Genomic DNA, 25,216 nt, shown 5'->3' with positions numbered 1-25,216 from the left:
AATTGATGATAGCACCACCTTACTCCTACTGTTGAGGCCATGTTAAATTGATGATAGCATCAGTTTAGTCTTTGTACTGATGATGTAGTGTGTTATTTATTAAGCTGCATGGTAGTCTTGGTGCAAAATATTATTGATGATAGCACCACCTACTACTACCGTTGGTGCAGTGCCTTATTTATGGTAGCACTGTAGTGGTTCCTACTGATGCAGTATGATATTAATAGCCACATCCTACTGTTGATGTGCGGTGCCAAGTTAATGAATGCATTGTAATAGTCCAACTGTTGTAGTATGGTATTGGTAGCTGCATCCTTCCTCCTGGTGCAAAATGGTATTGATGATAACTGTACCATACTACTATTGTTGATGCAGTGTTGTGTTGATGATAGCAGCACACTGTATTTGGCCTACTGATGCAGTATTGTATTGATAGCAGCACCCTAGTCCTAACACAAACTGATATTGATGATATTAACACATTACATGTATTTCATATGCAGTGTCATCATATTGATGATAGCAGTACGTCACTAGTCATTTATATGCACTGTTGTATCATAGATCATTCTTCAATCCCATTCAATATCTTATCTAGTATTTATCTTGGTTTGCGGTTTCATTAGTAGAGCACTTGTATTCACGCTATCAAAAAGCTGTAGATTTGGAACTATATATTTTAAAAAAGAGGGAGAGTTTCAAAAAAAGATTTAAAAAATCCTTTTTATGTACATTTTTTCCCCCAATATTTAGTGGACTTGTTAGTCAGATATCTCCATCTTTTACCTCTCTCATTTTAGGGCATCTTAATAATCTTACAAAGTCTGCTTTATGAAAATTGCTGATTTATAGTTTGCAGTGTTTTAGCATTCACGCAATAAAAGAATGGGTTCTTTTGCGGCATTCTTGAGGGTCCCCTAGTCACAACACAAACTAGGTTGACTATTTGTGTTACAAGTGTTCAACCATTTTATAAAGGTTAGCTTAATACTGTCTCATAAGGTATCTGTTTTTTGCTGAAGTACATCCGTTACGTTTCAGTAAACAGGTACGACAGAATTATGAAGAAATATTTTGATGACATCACAATGGAACAGGGACACCAAAACTATCGCAACTTTGATGCCCAATTTAGATATGAACGATCACTGTGTATTTACCCGTATGCGATCCTATTTTCTCATTAAGATTACATAATGGGACTTCAAAAAAATTATTTTTATATTGCTCTTCTTGACCTTCTGTGATCAAGCTGATATCATGTGACCAACTGCTTTAATCTTCAAGACTTTTCCTGTTTTCAGTGGTTGCTTTTTTCTTTATTTCTTTTTAGTCTTTTCTTTTTTTACATGATTCTCTGTGGTTGTAATTTACCAATTTCAGTGCATATTACCGTTATTAAAGATTAATTTTTGGTAATCCTATACCCGGTGATATTTAACATTAAGAAGCTGCTGTATCTGTATGAGATATATGCATTCGTTCACTAGGTAGTGTGGATAGCATACGTTATGTAATTGTTAGTCCGATAACTCGTCAATGTCATAAAATAAAAAGTCAATTTCGAAGTTTAAATTTAAATTTTGAAAAGCTGAATTTAATATGAAAGTTGTGATTGGAGGATTTTAAAAGCTGAAATTAATATGAAAGTTGTGATTGGATGTGCCCCCTACTTTATGAAAAGTGTTCCAAAGTTTTCTTAGGACCAGTTTGCCTTGGATCTGCACCGAAGAACGCAAAGCTCGGAGACAAAAGTGTCACGCACTGCTGAGATGATACTTTGTCTGTATATCAAGAGAAAATGATTCCCCGTCTTGGACGATTTCGAAAGAATACTAATTTCCGTTAGAAAGTACCTGGTATGTCTGTTATTAAGTAAGGTTCACAAAATCACACAATTGGAGATTGTCCTTCTAAAACACACCTTTTAGGTAAGCGCTGTTACTGCACCCTGCCAGCAATTCACCAGTATTTCTTTAATCCTCTGATTTTACTTGTTTACTCTCTTTTGTTCCACACTAGTCATCACAGTTTTCTGTTCAATAACAAGTCTTGTTAGTCAAAAAGACACAAAGTATGGACAATTTGTCCATTGTGAAAGAAGGCCTCCTGTTGAGATTCAGTACTGTGCACTGTTTAAACAGCTCTGTACTCCTTTGCTGCAATCAACTAGTGTATTGTTTTCAATTCACAAAGTGTAATGGGTGAGTTCAGATGATAACACATAAATATATATGCATATATATATATATATGTAACTATATATATATATATACATACATATATACATATATATATTTTAGTATTCATTTGTGTTTCATTTAATTGTAAAATGCTGCTTAATTGTTGTATATATATATACATTAAAGATCTTTTTTATTTTCCTGTACATAGTGAGTTTCAGATATATGGTCACATTTATGTTATTTTCCTGCATCTATTAATAATAGTAAAATTTTCTGTGAATTTTTGTTGCCATTTAAAATGTTGCACGAAGGGTTTCAAGTTGGAAAAAAATAATTAATCTGGAAAATATCAAAGAATTATGACTTTTGGTGTAATTTCTGTTGTTGTTTTGGTGTATTTCCATCTAGACTGGACTATCAGTTTTAGTAAGAGGGCAGCAAACTTTAATAAATGCTTTGTTAGAGAACAACAAGTTAGAGAGGGCAGCAGACTGAGTTGCCGGATCTAAAGAGGGCAGCAGACAGCTATTATGATGCCAGTGGAACTGATCTAGTCCTAGATTCAATGGTTATTTTGATAATCATCAGTGTAGCCACCTCTTCCCTTGTACTAACCAGAAGGTCCTATCCTCTTGGATAATAAAAGGAAAGTTCAGATTACACAATCAGATGTCTCAGAGAGAGATCATATTTAGGTGGTGGCAGTAAAATGTTTGTTGAAGCTTGGATATGAGTCATCATTAATATGACTTTGTAGTATATCCAGTGGCAATTCTGGTGAACTTTCAACTTTCATGGTGAGTTTTTGAATCAGGTAACTTTTCAGTCGCTCTAAACAAGCCATGTACCAGTCATACTAATGGTTACAAACTTCCATTAAAGGGTGTAAAGACTCGCGCAAAAAGAAACGTCTAATGCCGGTAATCTGACCTAGTTTCGAATGAGGTGTTACAGCAGTGTTAAACACCACCATCAATCCCAGAAAATACATACACAGCTTGCTACCATCGGTAATTAGACACTAGTGTACAGTCAGTACATACAGCTGTGGTCAATACCCACAGCACAGTATACAAACGATACAGCCATGGACATCTCAGGTCTAGCTAAAGATAACAAGGTATCACGTTTCATTACTGTCTGCATTTTGTAGCGACACGCACAAAACGTCACTTGCAAGCAACAGAAAGTTAACTTTTTCAGATGGCCGCATGCGGTTTTGGGCGAGTCTACAATGCCTTTGTCAAGTCGTTTACCTCGTTAGTTCCAGCGGACAATTTGGTGTCCCACAGATTTAACATAACACGTGGTTATATGATTCGTATATGATTCATTTGCCAACCTCTGAATTTCTTGCCAAACTTCGTTGCCCCTGATGAGGGTTGGGGAATAAAAGTAGTAGATTATGTCATCAGGTGTATACCTGACTATCACAACACCAACATTTGGGGCAAATTTACTATAGCAAAATGAATCTTTACCCTAAATGGAAATTAGTGTATGACATATTCTAAAGTTACTGCTATAGGACAATTAAGTCTTCAAATTACCTTTTAATGAGTGTTATACATTACCCTACCTCTTACTACCTCACCATTAACATTAGGATATAAACTACTTTCCTTGCATAATACTCTCAAAAGTTGATCAAACCTTGGAACTTTTGTGTTTTGATTTCTTAGGATGCCAGTAAAAAGCAAAATTGTCAGTTTTGGTCAAAGCAACAGGTTTTGAAACATTCGGAGTAACTCTAAACCCATAAGAAGCATTTGATATTAGGAGAATTTATACTGTTCCCAGATCCTTGTTCTGATAGGGTAAGGGTTCCCTAACCCATGTGCATGAACCCCCAAGGGGTGCATGAGTCCATCCCAGGGTGTTTGATACAATTCGTTATCTGATCTTGAAATTTCCAAATAAATATTTGTTCATCTCTTGGTTTTATTCATTACAATATTACATTATGAACTTGATCTTTTACGAAGCACTGTTATGCGTATTATAGTATAATAATGACTCAGATTGTGGCTCGAAAAGTTGGGGGTTCGTGGACAACTCTGACATCCACAGGGAGTTCGTGGGGGGATAAAGTTTGGGAAACCCTGTGATAGGGTATCATTGCACAGGTCATTACAGGATGTGTTGGTCCTGAGTACAGTGGCTTGCACATAAAATTGCTACAGCACCAGAAAGTGTTGGAAATTGTTGGATTTCTACTCTTTAACTTAGTGTGGCTAGAAATGTCTGTGACACTTCTTTCTTTCTGATACATATTTAGACAATAAATTAGGGCTATAATTAGGTCTAAATGCAAGGTGGTGCTAATAAATAGCCCAAGCTAGCTGTTTCTTCCCCTGACTGGTGGAGGTAAGGGGACCTTCCCCACCCTGCCCTTTGTGCACGCCACTGTTATAGGCACACTTGCATAATAAACAGGTTATACCATTCTAAATGCCAAAAATAAAGTAAACTGGACAAAGGACAACTTTATTATTCCTGGTTGCTGTATTTTTCAAAGACTGATATAATCTCTGTTCTCACAATATTCAAGTATCAATTGAAACAGAGTAAAATGCCTGAAAGTTTCAAAATGCATCACAGCATAATTTTCCACATTTTGCCCGTAAGTTTTCACTCATTATCTCCCTCAGACCCCCCCCCCTCCACCCTTACCCCCAAAAAAAGAAAAAAAAACTTTCCCCACCTGAACCAACTAATTTTGAAGAGCGAATGTTGGTTTATCCAATCTACTATTAACTCTTAAATTCCCATCACTTTATTTACTACATAGTTAGACACATCTCATCATTAAACCAAGAAGAAGAAAATGGCTCCATAAATATGCTTGCCAAAGAAGAACTGGTTCAAACTGTTAGATTATAATAAAGTGAATACAAATGAAAACTGACTGGACCAACTCCCAGCTTTTATAGTTTGTGTCGTTACTGAGATACAGTGAAATACTGAAATTATTTAATTTTGGCGTTCAAAAATTGCACCGTGAATTGTTCTCGGTATATGTCAACCATAATGGTAACACTGTATAACTCGAGAAATATGAAACAACTGTTGAGTTGCTTAAAAGATGATGAGTTATATAACCGAGTCAGAATTCAAAGACGACTCCAAACTGTATTGGGAGGAAGCAAAGAAAAGATGGATGTAAAATGAGTCCCTGTCTGACACCACCCCACGGAATATTATAATATCATCAAAAACAAAACATCTTGAAAACTCATTATTCTGAATATTTCTCAGGCAGTTGAACAATAAAATAAACATGGAAGCTCTACCAATAAGTCCCTTTCACCCAATTTTTGGTTTTGTGTTTGACTTGCAGCTTCAGTATCCCTTTTAAAGGACTGAAGTGAAGCCAAGAAAAATTGGCTAGATATGTTAAAATGACCAAGAACTTTTTCATATTTTGTTTTGCATGGTAACCATATAAACTTAATTCAGATCAACTAATCTCATATTTATCAGTACATGTTAATATATGGCTAAACAGCTGTCCCCCATCTCAGAGCATTACCAAACTGGTTGTATCAAATATATTGCCTGCTTTTGGCTCAATTAGCTCAGAAAAGTGATACGAAAAGTTGTCCCAGAGTTCCATGCTGGTGAACTGGGGGGAGGGGGGTGGAGCTAGTGCAGTAAGTTTGTAAGGCCATGCAAATTTGTAATGTTTGTGTTCACATGTTAACAGTGAAGAAGTGACAAAAAGTAGTTGTTTTTTTTTGGGCAATTTGTCACCGTCAAGTAAAGGGATGCTTCCCTCTATAGCCCCCCCCCCCTCCCCTTTTATAGTTCCTACAACAAACGAGGATTCCACAAAATTAATAAACAAGAAAAATCAATTACTCGAGTCGAGTTCACAATTGCAAATATACAGCTAGGCAAACTTTTACATACACAGTTATATGGTAAAAAGATTAATTAAAAAATGGCTAGAAAAGGGCAAAATGAAATGAAGTTATATCGATGCATTATTTAACATTTTCTACTTTTCTGAGTAAAGTTTATACATAATGCTGTTATACATATATTGTTCCCTTCCACACAATCACAGTTTGTATGGATAGAATTGAAAATTGTTATGCAAGAGTGACATATTTAAGATGACAATTATCGAATTGTTGAGATGTTGAGTCGCGTGTGATTTGACAACTTGGACAATTTGATTATTGACATCAAGATGTGACAACAGCGTTATCGGTAAACACGATAACACCATTGATATTTGTTGAAATTTCATGTTATACTAACAAGCTTAATCTACAACTGGTCCATCCCTTCAGAACCACTTTATAAAAGATCTCAAAGCATTTTATTTACATATGGAAGACTGACTATTTTCAACAAGTAAGGGATAAATAGGTATTCCGGAAAAGAAGTTTGAAGAATATTTTTGGAAAGAGCAAAAGTACTTAAATAACAAGTGCTGGGTATTTAAATGACTCCCAGAGGGAAATGATTTGTGTGTACAGCTTTTAACAAGTAACCATAACTTAAATAACATACACTCAGATGATTAAATATGGAAATTATATTATTTTTGCTGATTCAATTATTTGAATACTCATTTTACTTGGTAATAAACTACTGGTCTGAGAAACCAAACATTGAAATCTTTTCAAAGATTTAAATTTTCTTGCATTGTAAACAAAGAATTTAAAGCATTTAATCCTGGAAGATACCATCAGCACAACATGAAAAGATCATTGACAGAAATATATATTTCCATCCAAGGTAATATTTAAACGTTGTTTACTCCTACCAAACATCACCCTGCAGCAATATTATGTTTACAATTCCATATTTAAATATTAAATCTGACATTACACACATATGTGATTATTCAATTATATATATAAGAAGCTATTTGACAAAGTTTGAAACCATGAAAAAACAATCAAGCACAAACAAAATTTCTAATGAATACAATTTTCAAGGATTTCATGATGAATACAAATCTGTGAGAAAAATGTTGAATGAATATTTTAACCCACTTTTTGAAAAAAAAAGGAAGCATTTTTGGTGAACACATTCTCAAGTCATTGAATTCTGGCAAAGAATGGCTTCTATATTCATACAAAGAATAATTTTAAATTACAACAATTCTCTAAGCTTAAAAATAGCACCTTTATATGGCTTGGTGAGTAAAAGCAGCTGCTCAGTGGCTGAGTAAAAAGATTCATATTTACAGATGTTTGCACAAGATTCATGTGTCTGCATCTATTTATGGCGATCATTGCCTTCTCCAAGACGTCATTCCTTGACCAATTTTTGAACCATGGAGCTTCAGTCTGGAGAAAAGAATCTTTATACAGGAGGACGAAAATACGGCCCTCATTGTCACTGAGTAACTTAAAGGTAAATGTAAATTTTAAGCATTATTATAAAAGTTGCTTCTCTCAACGTCAACTATGATCGAACAGACACTACAAGTGTGAAGTAATTGCAGTTTTGTCAAAACAAAGTCTTCAGCTTTTGGAAATAGCTTTTCAAACGATGAATCCAAAACTTAGCCTAGACCAATCATGTTTTCACAGTAGAGGTACCTTCATCACAAATGCCAATAGTAGATGTACCTTTACGGAATCGGTATGGATTTTCACCGGTCAATGGAACTTGAAAATGGCCTAAACAATTGCTGAGACTGAAGTCGTTTTTTTCGGATATTAGCTTATAGAACAGCTTTCGCCAAACTTTAAGGCTGACCATCCAGCAATTTCTGATTGAGCCACAACCTGCACCCCCCTCCCTCACACCACCCCACCCCCCGGCCCCCAATCAGCCAAACCTCAAAATCGAAGCTCAGAATGCATGACAGCTACAGCACCTCATTATACGGACAAAAATTACTAAATCAGTCTCTGTGAGCAAGTTTTGAAAAAAGTGGATACAATTTCTGACATCTGGAAAAAAACCTTTGACCACCCATGTTTGGGTCGTGCCCCATAGTTTATGGAACGTAGGTAGCTATAGCGGATATGAAGAGACCTCATATATGCATCTCTTCTGTTAAATTAAACAAGGTGGTAGGAAGTGGAATATGAATGTGACTTAACTTTACAGTCTCTGATGATACTCTATCGGAAGTTTTAAATTCTCGGACATATTCCCCAAAAATAACAAGGCTCAGATAGACAACTAAATCACCTGGTGAGTAAAAAAGGATGCTTCGAGCTACGGCAGTAATAACAAGTCTACAAGTTTGATTATCAGTGACCAGTTTAAGCCTTTCTATAGTATTAAGCACACAAAACTGATCACCTTTAAGCAATTGCCTGATGCTGTTCAGCAAACTTTTGAAACTATTGGCACTTCTTTCTTTCTTCTCTTCAAATGTGTGCTGAACCTTTTACCTCAAATTTCAAGTCTGAAAGACCTGAAATTTCAGTTTATGATCTACAAAAGTCAGTCTCCTTTCTTGAAAATTCTGTATTCCATTCCTTTGAAATTAAATAACACCCACTGGTACGGTATCCTTTCGGTTGCATAGATTCATACTCTAGTATTCATATTCACAACTCCAGTATGGATTCATAGTCCAGTATGGAATCGTACTCCATTATGGAGTCATACTCCAGTATGGATTCATAGTCTAGTATGAAATCATTCTCTGGTATAGATTCACATAGTCCAGTATGGATTCATACTCCCATATAGATTCATACTCCAGTATGGAATCATATAGTCCAGTATGGAATCATACTCCAGTAGATTCATACTCCAGTTTGTATTCATACTCCAGTATAGATTCATGCTCCAGTATGGAATCATACTCCAGTATGGATTCATACTCTAGTATGGATTCATATAGTCCAGTATGTAATCAAACTCCGTATAGATTCACACTCCAGTATAGATTCATACTCCAGTATGGATTCATATATTCCAGTATGGAATCATACTCCAGTATAGGTTCATACTCCAGTATAGATTCATACTCCAGTACACAGTCAAGGGTAAGTAACAAAGTATTATACAGTATGTAAGTAATATCTGAAACTTTCCTAGCAAAGGCACAAACCAATCTCTGACTCACTCTTGAAATATTTCAGAACCCACTCTCCAATACATCCCTATTTTGCATCGAGCATATTTAGAGTTATTTTTCAAGATTTTATGCACAAAGTTAAGGCACACTGATTTCCATTGCTCACATATTGCGATCCAAGGCTGTGACGATAAGCAAGACATAACCATGTTTTTATGAGTCTGTCCTCTGAAATATTGTTCTCTTGAGCGAGACCTCTTGTTCCAAACATTTATTCAATAGAATCCATCAGAGATCTTCAAAGAATGTAACTCTAGCTTTAGTTGAACCAGACGTGATCTGAACGAGGAAAAAAGCAAGGAAATTTTAATTTTTTATTATACGTCATACATTAGAATACTGAAATTGAAGGCAGGATAAATACAGAAATATGGACCCTTTTCCAAAAAAAAAGCATAAAAATTCACCATCACGGCTGTTTGATATAAGGAATAAAAACAATAATGGAAGGAAAACGTTTCCGTTTGACATCAGTTTTGTAAATTTGTAAAATATGCTATTTATCAAACAGCCCTACAACATGTCCAAGAACTTATGGGACCATTTAAAAGAGTGATTTTTATTTACTTTTAGATGACATATTAGGTTTTGTTATTATAATGTTTGTAATTATGCAAATTATGCTAAATGGAATTAAAGCTAAGTGTCAATGAAGTTCACCATTTGAAAGATAATTTTCCACATACTGCTTTGAGCATGCTTAGCCCATAAATTTAATGACACCATATAAGAAATTTATAGTGACCAAAATCAACATTTATCAAATGTCTAAACACCATAGTTCTAGTATGGAGGCCACATGTGGGGGGGGGGGGGGTCAATAAGACAATCATCAAATATAAACAGTAAGATTGTTGACATTAATTATAGTGGTCTGCTGCCAAATAGTATTAAACCTACTCATACTTAGTTTTCTACATTTACAGACATCCTCGAACTGGAAGGTTGATAAAAACTGTGAAACACATTCAAAGAAAAAGACTAGAATTCCGATGAACGCAGCAGAACGCATGTAAACCAGACTAGACAATTTTTCATCATATTTGCCCCCTATCGACTATAGAAATCCCACAAAAATGACCTTTCTCGTTACTTACACAGGGAGACAGAGACAATGTAATAACGATGATAGTATTATAATCTTTAATACTTTGATTTAAATTAATCAAAGATGGCAAAGTTAGCCACTCGGTATGTTCCACCCCCGCAAACCATAATAAATTAATGATGTATATAGCTGGAAAAATAGAATAATACGGTTAAGAAGAGAGGTTACAAGCTTGATATAGATTGATATATAATGGCTACGGGGATATATACGACAGCATAAATAGGATGATATGAGAGGAGGGGGTAGGGTTAAATGGGGGAATGGGAGGAGGGGGGTAGGGTTACCTTGGAGAGAGTACTGTATTTCGTTTCTCCTTTATTGCTCATGTCCATATGGATTCTGTCCAGGTCAGTTTGGTTTTCTTCCACTTTCAAGACTTCCATCTCCGTCTTGAGTTCGGTGAGCTGTATCTGAAGGTGTTTGCTTCGTTCCAAATACTCCACTCTAAGGTTAAAGGAGAAAAGGGGGCTGGGGTAATGTCACATTTAGTCAATAGATTAGTAGGAGTGTTCACACACACACACACATAGAGCAAGAAACATAGTGTCAAAGCAAAGCTCAAAAAAAAAGATATATATAGTTTGCCTTTTTTCTGTTATAAGGAAACAGTCACTTTCAACAAAATGCATTTGGGTTGAGGGGAAAGATTCAATTGAACAAAAAAAATTGTCAAATTGATATGAGCGTAGGAAAGATTTCATGATGTTGTGAATTGTAAGCAAAAGCATTTTCTTAAATGAACCTGAAAGCCAGCAGGCTTAGTGATTCCTTGCCTTATATGTTTATACTGTATAAGGATTGACCTGATTGAAAGAGCTTTATGTGTCCTGAAGTCAAGTTCCAAAACATCATACCATTTAACTTGGTAATTGCAAAGGTATTACCCTTTTGAATGTTGATGACAGATAACAGTCATTAGTGAGAGTGGAAAACCCTCTCAGCCACTTACAAGAGGAAAGGTCAAATCCTGACACAGAAAAGCCATTCAATAAAGATATATTAAGTTGAAAGCTTGCAAGGTTTCCAGACTTTGACCTCTGTTGACCTTCAATCAGCATCATATTTGGGCAAATAAATATGCATGTACTTGTTGAAATAACAAGTAGTAATAAGGGCAACTGTAATGGGATAAGGTCACATGTTCTGTGTCAAAATAAATCCTTCAGGTCTTTGTAAGGTGACAGCATGGATGTATACCAAGACAGTGAGAGTAATGAAATATTACCCTGGCATGGTGTAAACTTTCAGGAATTACTAATTAGGTTCTTAAAAATACAAAACTTAATTTCATAACAACAATATTAATTTAGATCTGACCAATAATGTGCTTTTCTGTAAATGAAAAACCAAATTAGTTCTTGCTTTATTCTAATTTTTTTACTTAAATTGAGATGTCAGAGGTCAAATTCTCATGGTGGATGGAAGTACCTCTCTCTCTCTCACTGTATTCTACAAATTTAAAGTACTTACCATCACAATGTGCATAACCATAATAACAGACAAATGCCAGATGATTCCTATGTGATTACATGTATACAGTACTCCCTTAACATTCAAGAGACCCATACTCCAGCAGCTCACACTAACATGCAGTTAGACTTGTGGCAATGTTTAATATCTTTGTGATGAGGGGGCACAGGTTAGGGGAAGGACCATGTGATGCCTGCAGCCACACAAAGCTGGGAAAAGCTGTTCATGCATAAAAATGAAAATACTTTAGGAGAGATTAGGTTGATCGGGTGAAAGGGATTTTGTTCATTCGGGTAAAGATTTGACAGATTAATCAGTGACAGTTGGGTAATATTGTCATTGGTGAAGTCAAGATAAGGTTGCTAGGGTGAAAGGTCAAGATATCTTAGGCTCACTGTGAATAATTCAACATAAATTATGGGATCTTGTTCATTAGGGTAAACATTCGACAGATTAACCAGTGACAGGTGGATAAAATTGTCATTGGTAAAGTCACGATAAGGTTGCTAGGGTGAAAGGTCAAGATGTCTTCAACCCACTGCAAATAATTATGTAAATTATGGGATTTTGTTAATTAGGGTTAACGTTCGACAAATTAACCAGTGACACGTGGATCATATTTTCACCAGTGAAGTCAAGATTAGGTTGCTAGGGTGAAAGGTCATGATGTCTTCGGCTCACAGTGAATAATTCATCATAAATTATGGGATTTTGTCCATTAAGGTAAACATTCGACTGATTAATCAGTGACAAATGGATAATATTTCCATTGATGAAGTCATCATTTCGTAATCATAATGTAAGCACTCTGGTCTGCTTCTTGTAAAGAACACTTGTACAGTATGGTTGAATCAAAATTGTTAGTAACCTCTAGCGTCATTATGTCAAAGTGGCTTTTTTTGACAATGTTATGTCTCATGCAGCATACATAACTGACTCTAGGCAATACTTCAAGGCATGCTACATATTCCATTGCATTACTTAGCTTAACATCTCACAAACTCTGTGATATATATCAAATAAAACATCATAATCTTAGCCTTGACCAACAACTCTATTACAACAGATATACAGTACTTATATCATGCCATTGTACACAACTGTTGTTATTATCATTGACTAGTAACACTACAAACAAAGTGCGCCGCCCGAAGGTGAAGCTGACATTAAAGGCATTGAAGACTCGCGCACAAAGAAACGTATCGTGCCAGTAATCTGACCTAGTTTCGATGAGGTGTAACAGAAGTGTTAGACACCACCATCGATACCAGAAAATACGCACACAGCTCGCTACCGTCGGTTATTAGACACTAGTGTCATGTCAATACATACAGCTACGGTAAATAGCCACAACACTGTACAAAGCAGCGATTGACATCTCAGGTCTAGATATAAGATAACAAGGTATCACATTTCATTACTGTCTGCATTTTGTAGCGACAAGAAAAAAACTTCACTTTCAAGCAACGGAAAGTTAACTTTTTCTGATGGCGGCACACGGTTTGGGGCTAGTCTTCAATGCCTTTAAGTGTGAAATCATTTAAATGTTATTTTATTGTTTTTTACATGTTATTTTAGAAGTGGAAACAGAACCAAATTCTTTCACATATCATGCCAGCATCACATAAAATATGAAACGATGCGATTTGTCGACAGAGGTCAAGGAGGAAATATGTCAGCTCTTGAAAACAGCTCATAAATCTCACTTCAACCTCAAATTGAAATAGTCAGACTAGAAAACATGGAATTTTAATGAACATTCTAACTGTATGTCATCTACTTCTACTCTACATACTGATATCAGTGAGTTATCAATTCTCAAGTATTTATCGCAACCTAATCGATCGAAACAAAAAATGTACGAAAGGTCCAACTTGTGTCAAGCCATTACCACATGTCATATATAATAGAACATAGTACACAACTGGTGTCAGACACAAATCTTTTGCTCCATCAACCACGAAACATTTTTTATCGTTCATTCTCGTTTTACAGTTCTCTTCAATTTCCTTTCATTGTCAGAGATTGAAAAGTTTCTTTGCAAAATAGTACTGATTACAACCGAGCAGAAAAAAAAAATAGATACCTTAGGCAGGGAAAAGGGGAAGAGAGTGGGAGCTATCCACCGCCCAACCACCGGCCGGTAATAAAATATAATAAAAAATTGAAATTTTTCGATGTCCCATCTGGGCCTCTGTAGCATTTATAAAACTACAATTCTTCTGAGGAAGACCACTAAACCTCACTGGTTTTCTGTCCCTTCACATTTGTCAGTTTCCTATCATTTATAAAACTACAATTCTTCTTCTGAGGAAGACCACTAAATCCCCACTGGTTTACTGTCTCTTCACATTGTTCATAGCTTCCTATTATTAATAAAACTACAAGTCTTCTTCTGAGGAAGACCACTAAACCACACTGGTTTACTGTCCCTTCACATTTTTCATAGCTTCCTATCATTTATAAAACTACAATTCTTCTTCTGAGGAAGACCACTAAACCCCACTGGTTTACTGTCCCTTCACATTTGTCATAGCTTCCTATCATTTATAAAACTACAATTCTACTGAGTGAGACCACTAAACTCCCACTGGTTTACTGTCCCTTCACATTTTTCATGGCTTCCTATTATTTATAAAACTACAAGGATAAAACTATTTATAAAACTACTTCGGAGGAAGACCACTAAACCACACTGGTTTACTGTCCCTTTACATAGCTCCTATGCCACTGGATAGTATTATCTTGACACCTGTCATTCCAACTTGAATGCCATCATGAAAATAACCAAATGAGACTAGTTTACCTTTCTCTTTCAATCTCCTGGGATAACTTCTCCACATCACTGTCCATCTTGAGATCGACTGACATCTCACCAACAGCAGACATGTCCTTCTCGAGACCCAAAGGACTTAGGCTATGGTTTACATAGGGACTGATCTGGAACTAAATCACACAGACAGACAAACAGACAAAAATAAATCATCAAATTATGACTTTTTGTGCCAGAAAAATAACCAACAAATGTAAGTTGAAAGATGTAACATTTTTATGCAATGAGATACACTAGAATATTATACCTGTTAACTGTGAGATACCATGACAACACAAAATTCCAAAATTCAGATTCGCCATTTTCCACATTTACTAGCTTACAATGCTTTAGCAGTGTGAACATTTTTGGTCTTGCAAACATCAATAACTGTCACAAACATTAAATGCTTTCATATCAATGTGCATACAACCTTCCCACCCCACCCCCCCCCTCCCTTTTCATCAGACTTTCTGTCCATTTGAAAACACATGCACACAAAGTCGTACACACGGCAAGATATAAATTTGTACTACACAAAAAGTAGTTCAACTGCTGGAAAAGATATGAAATGAAATGATCATTTTACATCTAATCCCCCTTACCCACACAAACATTTCTCAACTGGGAGGTGACATGCCTCACCTTATATCCTTTCCAAGGACAGACAGCAGCCAAATTTTTCACCCCACTTCATCCCCCCCCCCACCACCACCACCCCCCCCTCCTGGCCTGCACCGTGTACACTACTTTTTAAAGTATATCCTATAAATTTAATCTGGACTTACATCCCCGTATGGATTTCTTGAGAGTTGAATAAGTTGATCTTTAGCTAGTTTCTCTGCTTCACGTGCTTGTACCAATTGCTTCTTTAAGTCCTCTGCTTCTTTGCTCCTTGAAAATGAAAATTATTTAAGAATTCACTGGCATGAATTTCTACCTCATCTTCCTTGCAGGAAACAAAAACAACCTTGTTCTTTTATAAATAAAGTGCAATAAACATTACTACTGTGACTACCACATTCTGTTTAATGATAGCAGTGCAAGTCAAACTAAAATTCAGCTACAAGGAAACAGATCGATTTATACATTTCAAAGTTAAGCAAACCGCACAAGAAATAGCAAGTCAATATGTAATCTTGTGTAATTAGAGTCTTCACTTTCTTTATGACAGTAAATTTTACCCCTTCTTGATATGTAAAAAGTATGATTCAAAGAATCAATGTTACAAGAAACCAATGTTTTGAAATTACTGTCAAGAGAGTACCAAAAGGAAACAACCAATTATAAGACATTGCTGAATAGGATTGTCAATGTGTTCACATTTGACTGAGCTGAATAACATGACAAAGATGTTGACGTGTTGGGTAGGGGTACAAGGAAGAAGGCTGCTAGTGACAGGATGACAAGATAAAGAAAGGGGGGGGGGTTGGACAGGGATACGGGCAAAGGGCAGAATGGAAGGGAGTTTATAGAACAATTGAGGAATTTGGTCGTTTGTCGACAAGACTGAATTTTGCGACATATGACACTCACTTCTTTTCAGATTCTGCAGCAAAATTAGCGGCCATAGCGTCTGCTTCCATTGCTTTACCCTCATAGAGTCTCTTCTCTTCCTCACTCTGCAAATAGGAGAACACATTCACAAACACTGAAACGTTTTGAAACATCTCTGTGACACAGAACATATCAGTTCTTTCACAGTTCATTGAAAATTATTCTCCGTTATATGAAACATTACCTGATACCGATAAATGCCGTACCTCGTATGAACATACTATTCAGTGTTTGCTTTCTATTGGACAGATACTGACAGTGATAAACGAAACATTTAAGTGATTCAAAGTGATAGACCAAGTCACAATTGATTTGCCTCGATAAGGGTTATCTAGAAATGGTGGGAATTCATGAGCATAAATGGTTATGTGCAGTTTGTCAAAACAGGTACACACTCCATTGCATTACATTCAAGTATAATTTCCCATAATTCCAGCTACAAACGACGATCTGATAATAACACGATTCCAATGATGGTCGCCGACTTCAGCTTCAAACGGATAACAGTGCAGGTTTTTTCTCCGACCTACCTTTATTGCTTGGACCTGTACCCTTTGTATCTCCTGTTCTGTTTGTGCTGCTTTCTGCGCCAGCAGTAAAGCCTCTTCCTCGGCGATCTGAGCCTTCTCAGCCAACAGCTCCGCAGCTTCCTCCGACCGAACCTTCAAAGAAATCAAAGTTTTATGTGTCATTAAGAATGTGAATGCCCCCACCTGGATATTAAAAAAGTCACCCTTGCACTGTAAGAATGGTGCTCATACTAATCTCCTGCTCCCCTTCTAACTCTTCTGGTCGAGCTACTATATATATATATCCAGTCGTCCTCTGCAATATTTCTCAAAGTTAAAGAGCAAAGCTGGTGTCATTTTTTCATTTTGAATTTTTAGACTTACCAAAGCATCCTGTGCCATTCTTGATTTGTCTTGAAAGTGTAACAGCTGTTCTTTGAGTTCGTCCTTCTCCTGCTCCGCTTGCTCTCGTAAAAGTCGTTCTCTTAGCAACTTGTCCCTTTCGATCTGGAGGGTATAAACACACATGTGCATCAAAGTTTTTGCAAAAAGAAAGTATTTTTTACAGATACTAATTCCACCTGCAATAATTAATTTCCCATTTCTTCACCTCCTTTGTGTTTGTTTGCCTTTTCATGCTAATTTAAAAAAAAAGAACCAAATGTTAATCAAAAAATATTTAAAAATAAGAAATTCATCAAATTTCCCCGGAGATTTTGTCACCAAATGAATGTTAAATAGTGAGAATGAACGATTCCATTCCAGTCTTAGGGATCTGTAGCTACAAACACTTTTTTGCATTACTTACTAAACACATATAAAAATCAAACACTAGTTTTAACAATTTCTGTCTACTGTTTCTTTCATGTTTTGAAATAAAACTAGGCCACAGTTGCAATGGCAATGAACTGCCCTGTTATGGGATTTTCCCACTGAATGTGAAAAAAAAGCAGTTCCACTTCTGTTTACAAGGAACCAGAACATCAGAGGTTATTATTATTATCAATCCATACTTTCTGATACTTTATAAGTTGACATTTTTGTCTTAGTATTTTCTTTAACGTGTACCTGTCGTTTGGCTCTCTCTTCCTTAGCCTGTGCCTTCATCTGTTGTATCTGCATCGTGTCTGTTCGTCTTCTTTGCATGAACAGTTGATGGTTACCGACGCATAAATCTAAAATCTGTGACATGAGAAAGGTATTCAATAATTTCTTTTTAATATGCACCCTTTTTCTACTAAGATGTCAATTTTTACAACATTCTGGACTAATATGAAAGTGATAAGACAAGCTAATTCCAGGATTTTCTTAAAGTGCACCTTTTTCTACTAAGATGTCAAGTTTTACAACAGTATCTATAGCTTAACTCCTTACTGTTTCTGCAACCACTGTTTTGAAGATATTTTCTGTTTCATATGTTGGCAGTGAAATCCATCAAGAGTACACAATCTGGCAAGATATCATAAACATTTATGACATAGAAAAATTGTAATTTTTTAACGACTTACCAATTTATTCATTTTCTGCTTTGGGGAAATGAAACAAAAGTCCGGTGACTTCTTGTCGATTGGCTTCAGAGTAAACTGTAGATAAATGACATTAGAGAAAGTGATAAGACAAGCTATATTGCAGGATATCATTATCACTGGAAGGAGTGTTAGCTCAGTGGTTAACGCCGGTGCCTTTCAATCATAAGGTCCCTGGTTCGAGTCACTCCAAGATTAATATATGTCGTCCAGTTACAGAGTTGTTGACAATTGACAATTCATAATCATGGATGTTAAAATATGAATCTAAGAGACTGACTTCGGTCAGCTTGTGGCTTTGATAATCCAATGATGGCTTCTTTGTGAGTTCCTGCTTGCAGGAGGATCTAAAATACTTACAATACATACTATCCAGTTAACCAAAATGGCTTAATTATTAACTGTCATAAAAGATAGTATAAAACATTCGTAAGTTTGAAAATGTCAAAACAACACTAAAGCAATATCTTAGGCCTAGATAAATTTACAATAAAATAGCTCAGGGATAACCTTGTTTTTATCCTCAAGAGATTAGACCGACTACTAACTACTAGATGATTGCAAAAGGAAATACTTCTTTACAACATCAATATGATTATCATTATTATTATTACATCAATATAAACTTGAAGCAAAGCAATAGTTACATATATGACAAAGAACTACATTGAAGTTACTACGGTTGTGCTGTTTTCAGAGAAAAATCCCAAGCAGCTCATTAAATGCATCTTTAAAGTTCCTCTTGCCTTACCTTTCTGTCTCTGAAGGAAACATGCCTGATTTCACTCCATGGGAACGATATCTTTGGGATGAGTCTGTTATCTTTCTCGTAAACATTCAGTCCCATCGAATCTACACCAAGAAGTAGGTCAGTACCCTTTTCATTCTGAATAAAAAAAACAAGCAATATTCATAAGTAAACCAACTGGTTGTATTTTTGCAATATTAAAAAAATATGATTGCAAGAACCTTCTGACTTGGGTAACAAGTCAGAGCTGGCCAAGATTAAGTTATGGCAAACCCCCCCTCCCCCCGCCCCCAAAAAAAAGAAAAAATTATACTTAATGAGCAAGTTGATGGAAAAAAACACAAAGTGAAGGTGATCCCAAAGTAAGCTCTACCTATACTTATATCATCAAGGGACACCTGACATTTAAAATCTCATTTTCTTTCTGGATTATACTAGAATAGTTATTTAACTTGTTCTTTATAATGGAGTGTCTAAAAACTGTGAAGTAGACACGCCTGCGAATCTGTAAAGAAAAAAACAACTCCAGGGCAGCTTCAAGGGACTTCAAAGAGCTTAACAGAGTAATTTGGACATATTTCACATTATAACACAACCATTTTGTGTGGTATCAGCATCACAACTCAACACGAAAGGCTATACTGCTACTTAAGATAGATGTTTCTAGCGTAACATTAGACCAATATCGCCTCCACCACAGATGTACCTTGGATATGCACTGAGGCTACTTACATACTTTCTCGCATCTTTCATTTCGTACATGTTGTAAGGTAGCAAATACAGTTGGCTAATGTCTGTGAGGATACACGACCTCATTAAGACCTTAGGGAGCCTGTACTGTAATGAGTCAGTCACAAGGTGCAGAAGCAATGTACAGTGATGTAGTTAAAGAACAGATTCAGTTTGAAGGTGGTTGATCAGTTTTGTCTCTTTACCACACTTGACAGCCATAAGGAACAATTGTCCTAGCCTTTGCTCAGTTTCACCACTGTCTCCAAGACATGGACATATTCATTGTAATGGTTGATTCACAATTTCTATACGTAAAACCTATTCATTGATATTTAAACCTGTTCGTAATCATAATTAGTGAGCTCGACAGCAATCCCGTGCTGTCCTGCATGGTACAATATTCCCAGATGTGGAATTCTTCACATTACAGTACCGCACAATGGTTAGTTTAAATTGTTTTGATTACATGGCCGAGATATGTCTCACTTGGCATTATTCCTGACAGACTGCACAGCTTTTGTGCAGATAGGCCGACCATGCATGTCGTTAAGACATGATTTACAATCTTCTTATGTTCGTGTCTTGTGTTTTGGTTCATTTATGTAACAGCCAAAATTAGTATGCATTTGCCAAACACATACTGACTCAATTCTACCTACTACTCCCAACTTTAATATATCCCAAGTGTAAATCAGCAGCACCTCTTTACCTTTATGTCAAAGTAATTAACTCCATACATCTCAAGGTCTTGGGCAACTTTCAGATATTCCATTTCTGCTTCATCTCTGGAAGAACAAAACCCAAAACAATTACAAGTTCAATTTAATTTTTTTAAATCCAAATCTATATCTCAAAAGAGACATCATCATATGTGGAAGTCCTGTTATTTATCCCTGAAATGTATTGTATTTACCTGTGTTTCATGGGCTTGACTATAAATCAATATACAAATGATATTACAGCAATCCACATTAGAACAGCTTTTGCTTTTCTTAGAAAACAGTGGTGTTTATATCCCAAGGGTCAAATGAAAATCAGGAAGAGGAACACAATTGGGTATGAAATTTGATATGAGGCTTAGATTAGTTTAAGAAGGCAGATGCCAAACGCACACACACACACAAATAATAAACATACAAAGATTACACACACCTGAAGAAGAAAAAACATGTCATTATTTCATTAACTGAACTGACATTACTTTCAAAATGAAGCAAAATATTGTCTACCAAAACATTTATGCTGAAGATAGTTATTTAATGGATAAACAAGATAAATGATTTCTGTTCTTGCAGTTTCCTTTTTTATTTCTTCTTATTCCGTTCTTTTCTCTTATTGTGGTCACAAGAATCACAAGTACAGTTTACTTTGATAATGAAGTGAAATAACCCAATTTACACCAAATTATAGGTAAGTTCCTAGAGGTAAGTTTAAGATCCTAGATACTTGTTTTCACAGCATATCACTGTTCATTAATATGAAAAAAATGAAACAAAAAAATTTGAAAACATCATAGGACCACTACTACTGAGTACAATAAATCTTCATGGAGTCCCCACATATCTCCTTTCAATACTTATTTTTGATTCATACCTCATCAGTCCTCTGTGGTTTTCGTACCAGGCTGTTATTTTCTCCTCCCACATCTCCAGTGAAATGTTGAACTGCTCTATAACTCTCTGTGGAAGCAGCTCTTCCTCCGAGAGGAAACCCTGGTGATGTATTTCTTTATTGTAATCTTCGTACTGCAAAGATTAATACAAAATAGCGGGTAGAGGGTAGCAGACTTCATGGTTGGCCAAGCTGCTCAAAAAAAGTACTGTCAGAGATAGCCACAGGTTGATATCAAAACATATAAATATTGAAAGATATGTTTTGAAGCCTGAATATAAAAGATACCTAATAACAGATTCTTTAATGTCAGCGAGGTTCATAGTCCTCACAGGAATTCATCATGCCAAAAAAACATCATAAAAATAAAAAATGTTTAGAGCTGTTTAAACAAATACAGCAGGACTTTGCCCAGAGCCCCAGACTTTTAAAACATTTTCATTTAAAATTTTCAGCCAAGGTTTTCAATCCTGGAGGATGTTGCACATTAATCAATATGGGAAGGTGTGTTCATGCAGTTTTACCTTTGCTTGGACGGCATATGATGCTAATAGTACAGAAGCCTCTGGAGAGCAGTATATCTCCTGGTTGAGTATCTGCTGCTTGACTTGAAGGAAGAACAAATGTTGCGTGATCTCTTGAATCAGCTCCTCTGAGACCTCCTCGGGGTAAAACTTAGCCTGGAAGTTAAACGGGACTGGACTGACCTTGGGAATATTCTGTTCCTGGACCTGAGAAACGGATACGTAAATAGAACGTGAGAGCGACCAGGGTTGATCAATGCGAGCACTTAGATGGAGATATATGTACAAGATTTATACTTTTAAGATACCGGTCATTAAAGGCACAACTCTTCGACGAAAGAAAAAGTGCATAACCACCTGCTGTGCTATGTGACAAAGTAAATGTCACATGAACGATAACACAGAGATAAAGAAACAGCGTTCTTCAAAAGCATGAGGATAGAGCATTCCTGAATACCCTCTATGGATCAACGTACGACATTTCGTCTGCAAACACTCAGCGAAAATAAGTGATTTCAAATATTTGACAGCATTTCCAAGCAGGAAGATGGAAAAAGTACTACAGCTTTAAGCTGATAAGACACCAATATTATGTTGCTGTGGCTTGTTTATTTTTTTGGGGGGCGGGGGCATTTGTGTTTCACCAGCGGCTGTCTCCACCACATGGATCACAAGATACCCCTCAGAGAGACAGAGTAGTATGTCTACTCCATTCCAACATTGTGGACCGTCACACTGAAGGATGTTTGAAAGTAGCAAATATTCATAAATATTTTATTCATAATTATAACATTTTGTACCCTTACATGTACATATTTCAAAACTACCATGAAGCCTCTCAAAGTATTGGATCATCCTGTACTTTCAATAAATCTTTATAATCTATTATTTTAATACAACAAAGTAAAGGTCATTTCATTTGGAACTTTAAAAGGTAAACATGGCAAGAGTACAAACACCACACTGGATGAAAGTTAAAGGGAACTCATTAGTTCAACTCCTTGTAACCTGAACTGGTCCATCTCTGGGATCTCCAACAAATAACCAATAGCCGAGCTCAGCTATGTTGACAGGATATCTAGAGTATGACGCTAGATTTACAACTGTGACACCCACGACAGTATTCAACTTTTCACATTCATAACTTCTCAATAAAAGTTTGCTTTGAAAGTTCAACTTAGCAGACATATATTCATGTCTCAAATGAATGAAAGGAAATGAATGATTGACATCATTTACCTTCTTGTCCAATTTCAGCCACGCTGTGTATCCCTTGTTGTCCACATATTGCAGTCCGAAGTACCAGGTCTCCCTCAGTCCAATGGTGCGGCAAACCAGCTCAAACAACTGGTGACCATGTGCCTTCCACTGCAAAGATAATTAATTACTGTAGTAATGAATTTAAATTTAGCACTTAACACACAAGTTCCAGAAGTGGGTGGATCCGGGCAGGCGATTCTGTAATGCTTTTAGCTCTGAATATAAGCTGCAAACATAACTTTGCTCCACACAAGGTACATAAAATGGAAGAGTTAAGTGTGTGCATTGACGTAATACTATCACGATAGATTCCGCTATTTCGATAGTACGCCCTCACTATTTTAGGAGTTATTCCAGTGTACACCTATGAGTCATGCATGACCCTGCTTTTGTTTTAAGATTTCGGAGAAATGGAATTCATGACCCCTTTCCCTGTGGCTCTGCGAGATATAGAGGTTTATTTAACATCCTCTCGTTTTGTTCTATATCATTCTGGAAATATGCATTTCTCCATGGAACTCGCCACTTATTTTTTCTTTACTGGAAAGTCAAAACCATCATTACTTTCTTTCATCATTTATAAATTTCGTTATAATTATATATTTTGTGCCGGACCCCTTTTTATGTTTGGACTTTGAAAGATCTGTTGTGAATAGTCAAGAGGCAGTCTAAATTGTAATTGGTGAGTTGCAGTTTAATGACTAAGTATTATTATCTTTTATCACATAATACGTATGACTCATCTCACTAAAGGTGCTCCAACCGAAGGCATTCCTTACTTTGTACCGATGTTTTCGTCTTCACTGCTATTTCTGGACTCCTCTTCCAAGAAATTCTAAAGATATTACTGACATATTGCAACAAATTAACGTACGCCTACTAGGATTACAGAAACAAAGGTATCACCAAAAATTGTTCATCAGTGCACCATGCACAATAAAAAAATAAAAAATTGGGAAAAAAGTGACTCATATCAGGTTTACCGAGACTGAGTAGGAAAATAAAGTATTCCAAACATACTTACATCCATGCTGAACTCAAGTTCAGCATCCATGGTTGAAACACGTACAGTAAAGTTCCTTGGTTTCCTTCGTAGCATTGACATTTTGCACTACTTCAGAATCCTCAGGCATGAAAATAAAGCTTGGATTTAATTGAGTTCTCTCCACTCCTCTTTTCAGAGCAAAACCAGTGTAATTCAATTCACTAACGCCTTCTCCATTACCCAGCTACAGGGATTTTGCTATTGGCTCTTTAGGTAGTTGAACTTATCTTGCTACTGGTTTGGTTGTACAGTAAGTGACTAAGTTAATGCAGACAATCTCCAGGAAATGATTGTGTAACTCAAGGGTAAACCCTGTACAAGAACTATTCTTCACTTGTTACTCTCGCTACATGCAAGTCTGCCAATAGGTCTAGCTGAGCTAGCCTAGGCTACTGTGCCTAACAATTACAGTTTTGCGTTTGAAACATGTATCTGGTCTAATGACAATGATAAAAGCATACTCCATCCGACTTAGAACGACACTACAAAGAACAACAAGGATATGTTAGCCTAAATCATAAATGTAAAGTTTCCTACAGTGTGATTGTTAACTTTAAAGCTAACTATAAAATGTAAATGTTAATGACGGATTGGTAATTAGCACTAGTTCCGACTTCAGATTGTGCAAATAGGCACTATGCCTAGACGAGATCCAACCATTCGTTCTTCAAAAGCGAGTCACCATTTGTATGATGATGACCTCTGATCGTGATTTTGTAGAAAGAATCTTGAAGGAATGTAGTGCCACTATGCCATAGTTAGAATATTTGTGCTGGTTAGGCTAACCTGACAATAATAACATACTACTACGTTCCACTGAATTAATTGTACAGCGATCTCTCACGCCGGGCTGTGAAACCTCAAATCAGCAAGTAGTCCAATAGTAAACATTCATGACATCATTACTCTGGAATGTAAAATAAACTGGTGTGTCGTTGTTATCCTAACGAGATACAAATACAAAAATATATTTATCTCGTATCAAGCTTTGCTCAAAAACAATTTTAACAATATTTTCAAATGTATAAAATAATTCAGTTTTGTAAAAGTACGTCCGATATT

General features: G+C 36.2%; 1 protein-coding gene across 1 annotated transcript; it reads right to left on the bottom strand.

Moving 5' to 3' along the window:
* Positions 1 to 1,714: 1,714 nt before the first annotated feature.
* LOC139981578 (merlin-like) lies at positions 1,715 to 25,035 on the bottom strand. The gene is made up of 15 exons (XM_071994058.1): positions 24,134 to 25,035; positions 23,089 to 23,217; positions 21,850 to 22,056; positions 21,308 to 21,459; positions 20,424 to 20,499; positions 18,986 to 19,120; positions 18,217 to 18,291; positions 17,777 to 17,890; positions 17,093 to 17,215; positions 16,730 to 16,861; positions 16,179 to 16,264; positions 15,431 to 15,536; positions 14,637 to 14,776; positions 10,645 to 10,804; positions 1,715 to 9,528 (listed from the first exon to the last, which is right to left on the bottom strand). The coding sequence occupies exons 1-15, from the start codon at positions 24,212 to 24,214 to the stop codon at positions 9,478 to 9,480; spliced, it is 1,767 nt and encodes a 588-aa protein (XP_071850159.1). The 5' UTR covers positions 24,215 to 25,035; the 3' UTR covers positions 1,715 to 9,477.
* Between the last annotated feature and the right edge of the window lie 181 nt (positions 25,036 to 25,216).

Source organism: Apostichopus japonicus, chromosome 15 (assembly GCF_037975245.1).
Source record: "Apostichopus japonicus isolate 1M-3 chromosome 15, ASM3797524v1, whole genome shotgun sequence".
In the NCBI taxonomy this organism is placed as follows: domain Eukaryota; kingdom Metazoa; phylum Echinodermata; class Holothuroidea; order Aspidochirotida; family Stichopodidae; genus Apostichopus; species Apostichopus japonicus.
This window is presented reverse-complemented; position numbering and strand designations above follow the sequence as displayed.

Bases quoted from the DNA above. Each gene is read 5' to 3' on its own strand.
- LOC139981578 (XM_071994058.1), bottom strand. From the start codon at position 24,214: ATGTCAATGCTACGAAGGAAACCAAGGAACTTTACTGTACGTGTTTCA. The intron at 21,460-21,849 runs GTAAAACTGCAT...TAATCTTTGCAG, and splicing joins CATATGCCGTCCAAGCAAAG to TACGAAGATTACAATAAAGA. The intron at 17,891-18,216 runs GTAAGTCGTTAA...CTCATGTCACAG, and splicing joins AGCAGAAAATGAATAAATTG to ATTTTAGATTTATGCGTCGG.